The sequence below is a fragment of the Cryptomeria japonica genome, chromosome 7 (assembly GCF_030272615.1).
Source record: "Cryptomeria japonica chromosome 7, Sugi_1.0, whole genome shotgun sequence".
Classification (NCBI taxonomy): domain Eukaryota; kingdom Viridiplantae; phylum Streptophyta; class Pinopsida; order Cupressales; family Cupressaceae; genus Cryptomeria; species Cryptomeria japonica.
Window position 1 is genome coordinate 662,921,110 of NC_081411.1, and position 11,252 is coordinate 662,932,361.

Below are 11,252 nucleotides of genomic sequence, written 5' to 3' on the forward strand. Positions count from 1 at the left end.
TGCAAGAATATGTGTCAATGTTCACCAGGTTTCAACCATACCAACCAAAGTTAAGATATTTGGATTAGGGGAGGTTTGGACACAGAGGATCGATAGAGAGGATCAAATGTTTTTATGTCCTAAATGTTTCTCTAGAGAATACATAGGTCTAGAATGTGAGCTAACTGCAATAATCTCAAGGGCATATGGATGCACTCAAACCGAGATTTCAAACCATGTGGATAATATAGAAGAGATGAGTGAGGCTAACCATGTCAAATATCCACTCATTGAATCTATGGAATCGACATGGAGGGATGAGGACTAGAGTGGGAATGACTCATAGATGGAATTGTCGGTGTATGAAATCATGGGGGATTTTCTCGCAAAACCTACTCACATTTTGGATCTGAATTTGGAAACACTAGAACAAAATGACTCAGAGCAAGAAAGGACATGAAGAGAAACTGGAGACAATGCAGTAGACCTCCAAATCTTGTTAAGGGAAGCGAAAACTTTGCAATCTGAGATATAAATGCAGATCAAGGACCTCCCATCTTCACAAGGGGATGGTTTAGGAATCATGGCTATGGTGGAGCAGGGAGACACTGCCAATAATTGGGAAGTAAAGCATGTGGAACAGATAATTCAAGGAGTAGATCATAATCAATCAGAAGAGAAACCATTGGAGGCATGTGATGAGGATTAGAACATAGGTGAGAACATGGCATAAGAAACCAAGGAAGTTCTTGTCACTCTGATGGAAACCGATGAAGATGATGAAGTGGAAGTAGAATGGGATGAAGTTGAGGAGAGTGAAGCTGAAAAACTTGGAGACTACAACACAAAAGGATTTGAAGCATCTTTTTCCAGAATTGGCAGACCCAATATCAAACCCAAGGGGAGGAGAGGGCGCAAATCGAACAAACTCAAACTAGAAATGGCAGATATGGCCACATGCCAAACCAAGCTTACAACAAGGAAGGGTGCATCCCTTCCCCAGGGCAATAAAGATCACATCTTGCAATGTTAAGTGCTTAAATGCCTCTGACAAATGGCACTTTATTAAGCATCAAATAGATGAGGCAAAAGGGGACATATGGCTATTACAAGAAACCGAGTAGGGCTGAAATCGACAAGAAGATGAGGGTGTGGAGATAATGGGTAGGACAATTTGTTGATTTTGAAGGTGCTTCAGGGGTATTGGTATCATCTAGAACTTGCTAACAGTGAAAGGAGTAGTGTTGGGTGAAGGTAGAAATTGGCAACATATTAAAATATCACTTTTGAGCAAATAACGAAATCTTTTTTGTCATTAATGTGTTTTGACCAATGGCAACTTTTGAAAAAAGAGAGCTTTGGAAACTTATCACTAGGATATTGGATGCTAGCAACAATGATAAGTGCATTATTACTAGAGATTACAATGCTACTCTAAATGATCAAGAGAAGCTAGGTGGAATCCAGAGGCCCAATGTGGTTCAAAGAGATTTTCAGTATTTTGTGGACAGGAATCAACTTATGGACATAATTATGAAGAATGCTCTTTATATAGGTTTGGACAAATAGAAGGATGGGCTTCACACATATTGCAAAAATGATAGACAATTTTTTGTTGGATGGAGATTGGATGCAACAAGACCCCCTTGTGGAAACCTCCATTCCCCCACATTCTGGTTCAGACTACTATCCTATTCAGCTCACAACTTCACCATTTCATGTTGGGAGATGTAATGGTACTTTCCCCTTATGATTTATTAAGTATCAGTAGTGGATTAACCTTTTACCTAAGATAGATAATTTAATATTAAGGTGTTAAATTCACTATTTATTCTTAAGTGTTTACACAGTATTTTAATAAAGTATCAAAGTAATTTATTCAAGTAATGATAAACTAGTTACTTAGAATATATAAAACATTGAGATAATGATTTGCAATGGTGAAACATTATGGAAATGACAATATGAAATTGATTAATACATATCTGTAAATCACAGAGATGTTGCTTTCCTGCAGGCAGAGGATTAGTTATAGGTATAGGGTTTCCAGGCAAGGGAGCACTCCAGGAGGACACGGTTCTTACATGGAACCCCACATGCCTTCATGACATGAAATAACCATTGTTCTTACATAGAACCCCACATACCTTTGTGGCATGAAATAAACACAGCCCTGGCCAGGACACTCTTGGGTGTACGCTGTACCCCGAGTTGGACACACACTGTATGCCCCTTCTCCAATGCCCAATTCCCAACCACTAGACCCTTAACTATCCCCTCTCTTGTGCTCTTTTCAATTAAACCTTCTTTTTATTGTTCTCCGTGTATCCCCTCCATACCTCCAATCTCTATTAATTTAAATAATACCAAGGGTGGTTACAAAAGTCGCAACCTTTCATTATAATAATATTTTTTTAATGATTTTGATTTATATATTCCTTTATTACAAATTATTTCACGAGAAAAAGTCCCATAACATTTTCTCCCCCTATAATTTAGCTATTGTCCTCAATAGCAAGAGATGCATTTGCATCACAGCTCAAAGAAAAACACATAATTAATAATTGAAGAAATAGATATTGAACATATTTGTTCTTCATAATATTTCTAGTTTTTTTAGTTTTACTTCATCTATATATATTTTTCCTTCTTTAAATCCATAGATATTCTTCTATTCTAGCTAAGTTAACAAGTAATTACAAGGGAGTCACTTTGCCAATCAAAATTATGACAATAACACATATATCTCTTCTATCAAAACTTTATAGTTCAATGAATTGCTTTTATTCCATTTGTTTAAGGTCATATATTTCAACTTCATCAATTTTCTCTCATATGACTCATTCTTTTATTTCCAGATTTATTAAGTATCAATAGTGGATTAACCTTTTACCTAAGATAGATAATTTAATATCAAGGTGTTAAATTCACTATTTATTATTAAGTGTTTACATAATATTCTAATAAAGTATCAAAGTAATTTATTCAAGTAATGATAACCTAATTACTCAGAATATATAAAACATTGAGATAATGATTTGCAATGGTGAAACATTAGGGAAATGACTATATGAAATTGATTAATACATATCTGTAAATCATGGAGACGTTGCTTTCCTGCAAGTAGAGGATTACTTATAGGTATAGGGTTTCTAGGAAAGGGAGCACTCCAGGAGGACATGGCTCTTACACAGAACCCCACATGCCTTCACGACATGAAATAAACACAGCCTTGGCCAGGACACTCTCGGGTGTACGTTGTACCCCGAGCTGGACACACACTGTATGCCCCTTCTCCAATTCCCAATGCCCAACCACCAAACCCTTAACTATCCCCTCTCTTGTGCTCCTTTCAATTAAACCTTCTCTATATTATTCTCCGTGTATCCCCTCCATACCTCCAATCTCTATTAATTTAAATAATACCAAGGGTGGTTACAAAAGTCACACCCTTTCGTTATAATAATATTTTTTTAATTACTTTGATTTATATATTCCTTTATTACAAATTCTTTCACGGGCAAAAGTCCCATAATAGGGGAGGCATTCCCTTTAAATTTGAAAAAATGTGGACCAAAGACTCCAAGCTATCAGACCTGAATTCTTCCTAGTGGAGAGAAATAGATGTGGGAAACAACTCATATCTTTAAAAATTGAGTAGGAGGCTGAAATATGTCAAGACAAAATTCAAGGATTGAAATAAATATCAATTCAAGAATATTTTTCATAGAGAAAAGAAGAGTTAAAGCAGATCTAGAATCAATCAATGAAGCTATGATCTACAGAGGTATGAATAGTTCGGACTTCCAGAAAGGAAAAATGTTAAAGGAAGAACTTAATGAGATCCTAAAAAGGGAAGAGATTCGCTGGTGAAATAAATATAGGGAGATTTGCCTTAAGGAAGGGGAAAAAAATACCATATTCTTTCATGGATCTACAATTGCTAATAGGAATAGGAAAAGGATCTCTGAAATCAGAAAAATGGATGGTGGTATGGCTCACAATCTAGAAGATGTTAGTAGAGAGGCTGTGAGTTATTTTGAAACAATTTTGAACAAAGATAATTAGGTGCACAAAAATATCAGAGATAAGATCCTAAATTCCATCCCACCTTTAATATTAGAAGAACGAAACATGAACCTCTTCCAAAAGATTGATGTGGATGAAGTTAAGAAAGCTACGTTTCAACTCAACCTAGACAAGGCCCTAGGGCTGAATGGATTTCTCGTAGCTTTCTTCCAAGTTTATTGGGACATTGTTGGTAAGGATCTACACTTGTTCGTGGAAGAATCTAGGAGGAGGATGACAATGTTGGGATCGATCAATCACACTTTCCTAGCCTTAATTCCAAAGAAGAACCATCCTCAAGATATGGGTGACTTTAGGCACATAGCCCTATGCAACACAATCTATAAGATTGTTATAAAGGTCATTGTGAACAAATTGAAGTTCATCCTCAACCACATTATCTTAGACGAGCATAGTGTATTTACCCCTGGGAGATCAATTGTGGAAGGTATCATCACTCCCCACGAAACTATGCACTCTGCTAGAAAAACCAGGAATGCATGTATGATTCAAAAATTGGACATCCTAAAAGCCTATGATTTGGTGGATGGGTAGTTCCTATTTGAGGTATTGGAGAAATTTGGTTTTGGAAGTTGTTGTTTTAATTGGGTGAAGAGTTGTCTAGTAAACCGCAAATTCTATGTGCTAATCAATGGGGTTGCTCATGGTTTCTTCTCTTCCACTAGAGGTATTCGCCAGGGAGACCCAATCTCCCCCTTTCTATTTATCATAATGGTGGAGGCTCTTGGTAGATCCATTGGAAAAATCTATCAAGATGGGATATGGTATGGGGTAAATGTGACAACCGGTGTCGAGCGAACCACCCACCTCCAATTTGCGGATGATACAATACTCTTTAGAGTATCTAGCAAGAGTGAGGATAGAACAATTAAAACCTATCTAGATGAATATTGCAAGGCTTCCAGTCAAAGCATTAATTGGCACAAATATGAAGTATTCTTTCTCAATACCCAACCTAGACTGTAGAGAGTGCTCTCCAGAATACTAAACCTCAAAGTAGCCAACTTTTCAGGAAGATTTTTGGGGACCTCGTTGTTTGTGGGATTAAATAAGATCAAATACTGGGATAAACTGATTGAGAAATGTAAAAGCAAACTAGAATGTTTGAAAGGTAAGTGGCCTTCTTTGACTGAGAGACTTACTATGATTAAATTGGTCTTGTCAGCCATTCCAATATTTTCAATGGCCTGCCTGAAAATCTCGATGGGTGTAGAAGGGGAGATTAATCAGATCATGCAAAACTTTTTTTGGAATGGGAATGGGGATCAAAATAAAATTCCTTTAGTAGCCTGGAAGAAAGTTAGTCAGCCAAAGGATGTTGGGGGTGCAGGCATTCGTCAGTTGTCAATCATGAACCTGGCTATGGGAGCAAAACTAGTATGGGCCATTTGTAGTGGTGGGAATCAGAAGTGGATCAAGATACTCAAGCACAAGTATCTTGATTTGACTAAGCCAACAAGGATTCTCACAACACTCAACTCTCCCAAAGGATCAACTATATGTAATTTTGTGGTGGAATGTAGGGATATCATCAACAAACATGTATCTTGGGAAATTGGGAATGGAAAAGGTGCTCCTTTTTGGAATGATTCATGGGGGGCGGGGACATTCTGAGTTTACATCGCAATCTAGATGAGATCAAGGAAGCTACTACTAGTCAATGGGGAAGTAAAGTCAAGAATTATGGATAAATATTTCACCAAAATGGAGTAACCAATTGAGCATGGCGATCTCTATATAATGTAATTGTTGACCAATAATAGAAAGATGCTTCGAGTAATAGCCTAAAAGACCATATAATCATTCCAACTGGAGATGAGGATACTATTTGATGGTGCGGGTCTAAGGATGGGAAGTATAAAGTCAACTTGGGCTATAAAATCAAGGAAGCAACCATAGATAACCAAAATTGGCTGACAAAGTTGCTTTGGAACATGCATTGTCTACCAAAGGCGAGGGTATTTGCTTGGATGGTGCTGTAGAAGAAATTTCTAACAAGTGATAGGCTTATGAAAATTGGCATTTGGGGACCTAGCAGATGTGTCCTATGTGGGCATAATGTAGAATCGGTGGACCAATTACTTCTAAGCTATGATTATGCAAGGAATTGTCGGTGGTATTTTATGAGTAAGCTAAATTTTATCTGTCTGCTTCCCTTGGGGATTGATGATTGGTTCAAAATGTGGCCTCAAAACCCTACGAGAGCAATTTTTGATGATTTATGGCAGATCCTTCCCTCGTTGCTAATCTGGGAAGTTTGGAAGGATCGAAATCAGAGAATTTTTCATGACAAAAATATGGACGTTGAAAGACTATGTCATAAAATTGAAACCCAAATGGTGGATCTTGTCAACGAAGAAACCAAATTGAAAAATGTAAAGCATAATTCATGCACTTATTGGGACAACAAAATCAAACTAAACTTTCTAAGCCCATCTATTCCAACCTGATTCGGTAGTGACTACAGTAAGCATTTGGCGAATCCCAGATCTCTGGTCCAATGGAGTGCTCCTGATCCTAGGTAGACTAAGATTAATTTTGATGGAGCCTCGCTAGGAAATCCTGGCTCCAGTGGTATTGGCTGTGTTATCAAGGATGAGTACGTAAAATCTTTGGTAGAAGTGTCTGAGCATATTGGTCATGCTTCTAAGAATGTGGTGGAGTTTCATGCTACCATGTGAGGGCTCTAGGATAGCATTGAATTTGGGGCATGAAACATCCACCTTGAGGGTGATTCACTAAATGTGATTAATGTGATCATAAAGAATGTGACCCCAACTATATCAAAAATTTGTAAAGAGTTAGAAATGTGGAAGGTAGAAGAGAAAAGGCAAGGTCGAGGTGGCTTTTGGCAAGTAACGGTTTACAAATTTTTGATATAGTTCATTGGAATGGTAGGTATGGAAAATAGAATAGAAAAGTTGATATTGTTTGAACTTGGATTTATGTTTATTTATCTCATAATGGGTATTACATGTATGTTAAATGTGATTCTTTAAATAACTTCGTGCACAATCTTATTGTTCTTGTTGTAGTGCGGGTTTATTAATCACAAGGAGGAAAGAAGGATTGTTTAATAATTTTTTTGCTGAATTGTAAAGAATTATTGAGGATTATAGTAGTATTAACTTTATGATATTTTAGAAAAATTAGATTTTTAAATTTTTGGTGGATGTATAAGCAGTGTATACACTTGATCCCTTGTCTTTTTAATACTATGTGCCATTTTTTCTATTTTATTATAGAGATGAAAGAGCCTATGCAATCTAATAACGAAAACTTGTAAAAGATTTAGAACAAGTTGCATATAGGAAATTTTGCTAATAGCGCATATATACATTGAATATATATCTTGTGTTCGGACGCGCATTTTTCATTCATCTTAAATGGACGGAGAGACATAGCAGAAATATGGGCTTTCATGTTATGAAAAAAAAGAAGGTTTTGAAGAAGAATTGAATGGTTGAGAAGGTTTTGAGTCATGATTAGGCCTAATATGTATCATAAAAAACAGACATTCAAAACCATAGCACAAGATATACAAGTTAGATGCATGAGTAATTAATGAATTCAGTATCGAGGAGAGGAGCAAAAATTGCATCATGTTCTTGTTGAGAGTTAGAAATGTGATGGTAGAGGAGAATAGGAAATGTATGGGCGGTAGAGGGGAGTTAGAGAAGGTTAATGTACATGCTAGGTATAATGGTAAAGAACAACAATGTCATTTACGAGGCAATTAAACTAAATTTAGGAGAATTGCCAAATCAACACGATATGTCAATTTGACCATTGCATTTTGTGAGCATGTTAAGGCGCATGTGAATCTTAGGAGGATCATGTATCTCAAAGCATGTAACACTTACAAATATGTTGTATGTTGAATAATGAGATGCAAATGAAATACTAACAAAATGAAACATGGATACAAAATTTAGTAACAAATTTGACTATATAAATAGAAGACATTTGCATATGAATCTTATCATAATTCATGTCATAATTAGGTATTTGTATTTAACTTATACAAATTGTGTGTTCCTTAGAAGGTGAAGGGAAAAATACAAAATTCAAATATATATAGACTAAATTAACAATAATAAGATAAATTATAAATATGCATCAAAACAAATATTTCTTTTATGTATTTACACAATATTCAAACAACAAATTAAAGAGTAATAATGACAAAAGAAAAATAAAACTTGACAAATTTAATAAAAAGTTCATTAGAACAAAGCAGATCAATAATGGTCATGGGATCAAAGGCTCTCATACTTTAAGTCGTCCAAACATTCAAATTGCTTTATAAAACACCCTTGAAATACAACATTTACAAAATCGAGGGAAATCAAGCTATAAATAACAAGTTTTAGTCAGTATGCATCTATGTTACCAGAAACGAGAAACGAGAAACAAGAAACAAGAAACAAGAAATGAGAAACGAGAAACAAAATGACAACGACGTGACGAGAAATGAGATATTTAAAAGGTTACGTATTCAAAAAATTTCATGTTTGCCTTATCAAATAACAAAACTATTTTATGCATATCAAAAACAATATAATTATTAAATAATTTTATAAATATATATTGATTTTATAAAAAATAATTTAATATTCTTGAAACTCAAAAATTATTTTTAAAATGAATTTATGTAAAAAAAATAAAAATTAAATAGAATAAAAAAACTAATGGTTAACTATAAATGCCCAATTCATAGCTCTATTAATCTTCAATTAAATCATTAAAAAAACTAATAGTTTTAACTACAACATACTATTGAAAGCTCTATAAATCTGCATTTGAATAAAAATATAATAATTTAAACTCCAACATGCCATTGACAGCTCTCTTAATCTGCTGCAATTTAGTCATTAACAAACTTGTAATTTTAACTCCAATATAACTTCCAACGAATGAATGGGTAGGTAAGAAAAACTGTAAATACAGTGAACAGCCTGGAATCGACCGTCTGCAACGAGGAAACGTGTTTCAGCCGTTGAAATGTGAAACGGCTCCAACTAAGGTATGCATGCAAGAAAGGAATTTTTCTGTCTTTGGTTGGAGGGATGGCACGTGGGTTGTAGTTGTGGTGCATGGCATCTTCTAGGATAGCTTACATGGCTGGTCAATGCTTCCACATTTTGCATTCATACATTGTTTTTCACCCTCCACATAAAATTCTAATTCTAATTCATTGTGGAGTCGTAGCGTATGCAAGTTTGATTCTATGCATCGAATTTTTGAGGCTTTGCAGTGAGGAAGGCTAAGTTTTCGCCTTTGCTGCCGTATGGTTTCTTAAATTTTACCTGCAAACTGTGTCTATGTTTTTTTTCTCATCGGCATCTTTTAGGATAGCTCACGTGGCTAGTCAATGCTTCCACATTTTGCATTCATACATTGTTTTTCACCCTCCACATAAAATTCTAATTCTAATTCATTGTGGAGTCGTAGTGTATGCAAATTTGTGTTTGACATTGCAGTTTGATTCTATGCGTCGAATTTTTGAGGCTTTGCAGTGAGGAAGGCTAAGTTTTCGCCTTTGTTGTCATATGGTTTCTTAAATTTTACTTGCAAACTGTGCCTATGTTTTTTTTCTCATCGGCATCACTGACAGCATGAAACAATTTGCACAAAATTTTGTCCCTCCAATAATGTGATTTTTAGCAGTCGTGAATCCAACATGAAGAATGCTCACACAATTCTGTTAATTGATGTTGAATCCTTCCGCCCCATGGCAGAATTGGGATGTCAGATAGGATTTGGAGGCTCAGAATTATCACCTGCCACTAAGTTGGAGTGGATAGGTTCACACAATTTACTGATGTCTTGTAGTGTTAGTGGTGGCCCATTCGGTTACAGGTCAGATGTGAAGTTCTGGGACATCAAATCACAGAAAATTGTCTGGGAGTGCCGATAATCAAACCCGGGACCTGTCGTTCATCAGGCATAAGAAGACTCTCTTTCCGATTGTTTTGCTGATGTGACAGTTAATGAGCAATTTGGCAGCATATTTAAATTAGGTGTGAGGAATGGGGGCCTTTTTATGGTGGATTTGAGGCATCTCAACAACAGTAATTCATGGGTGGCATTGGGGGATACAATTCTAGGTGTTGGAGGGGCACAAAATAGGATTTTGGAGTATGGAAAGCAGGTTTTTATTAGCAGGGGAGGGGATATAGAGGCATGGTGTGAAGTGGATCTGAGGGAGAAGTCAAAGATTCTAAGGAAAAATATCATGGATAATAAGCAAGGCAGCGAGAGGATAACAAGAATGACCGCAGGAGGGAACAAACTATTTGTTGCTAGGAAGGGTTTGCAAGGTGTTGAAGTGTGGGATAGTTTGAGATCAAAGGCTGGAAGTAACAATCTTGTTTGAGAACAGTTTCAGTGTTGGATAAGGGAAGGTTTTTCTGTGTTGTATCATATAAAGATAGTTCACTGTGCTTCCACAAACGTGGCTTAGAATGTTCAGAGACTTGGTTGGAATATGTTCCTCTAATTTAATAGGGAGGAGGGCGTTGCAGGTCAAGTCTCAAATTGAAGAATTCAATTTTAGTCTTTATTTTGTAATGTAATATATATGTTTCTTTTGATTTGTAAGTTGTTTGTGGTATAATTTTGCAAGCCATTACAGTTTTAGTGTACCCAACTGAACAAATTTCATTCTCCAATTCTGTAATGTAATATAGAGCTAGTTTTTGAATTTTGGCATATTACAGGCCAACTGTGCCGAATTGACCAAATTCTATTCACTGTTTCTAATTGAAAATATGCACAGATTTCAGTTTGGGGTATTCTGAATCAATAATGCCAATTAACCAAAGTTTCATTCTTTAATACTCTTATTTATGTATACACAGCTTTTGATATTGATGTCTCTTCTTTTTGCTTACAAGTATTGAATTTTTATTTTCTTTGTAGCTCAATGTATCTACTGTCAGAAAATGGTCCTAGCAGCATATTGAAAGCATTTGGAAAAGAAGAGCATTGGGTCCTGTTCTATTGTTTTGATTAGGGCAAAAGACATTACAGGAACGGTGCCCTATTTATCGGATTCCTTATTATTTGTTGCTTTTGTAAAACCACATTCCTTTTATGCAGATAATATGTATAAATCTTAATGTTTAGATTCTTAACACCATGAAAAAATTATATTTTCTAATAGCCCATTTTGGGTGCTA

At 35.7% G+C, this 11,252-nt stretch overlaps 1 protein-coding gene across 1 annotated transcript; it reads left to right on the forward strand.

Moving 5' to 3' along the window:
* Positions 1-739: 739 nt before the first annotated feature.
* LOC131856897 (BTB/POZ domain-containing protein At5g41330-like) lies at positions 740-10,758 on the forward strand. Its single transcript, XM_059208854.1, has 4 exons — positions 740-983; positions 8,997-9,094; positions 9,686-9,983; positions 10,023-10,758. Exons 1-4 carry the CDS (start codon positions 740-742, stop codon positions 10,445-10,447), a joined length of 1,065 nt encoding a protein of 354 aa, XP_059064837.1. The 3' UTR covers positions 10,448-10,758.
* Positions 10,759-11,252: the final 494 nt, after the last annotated feature.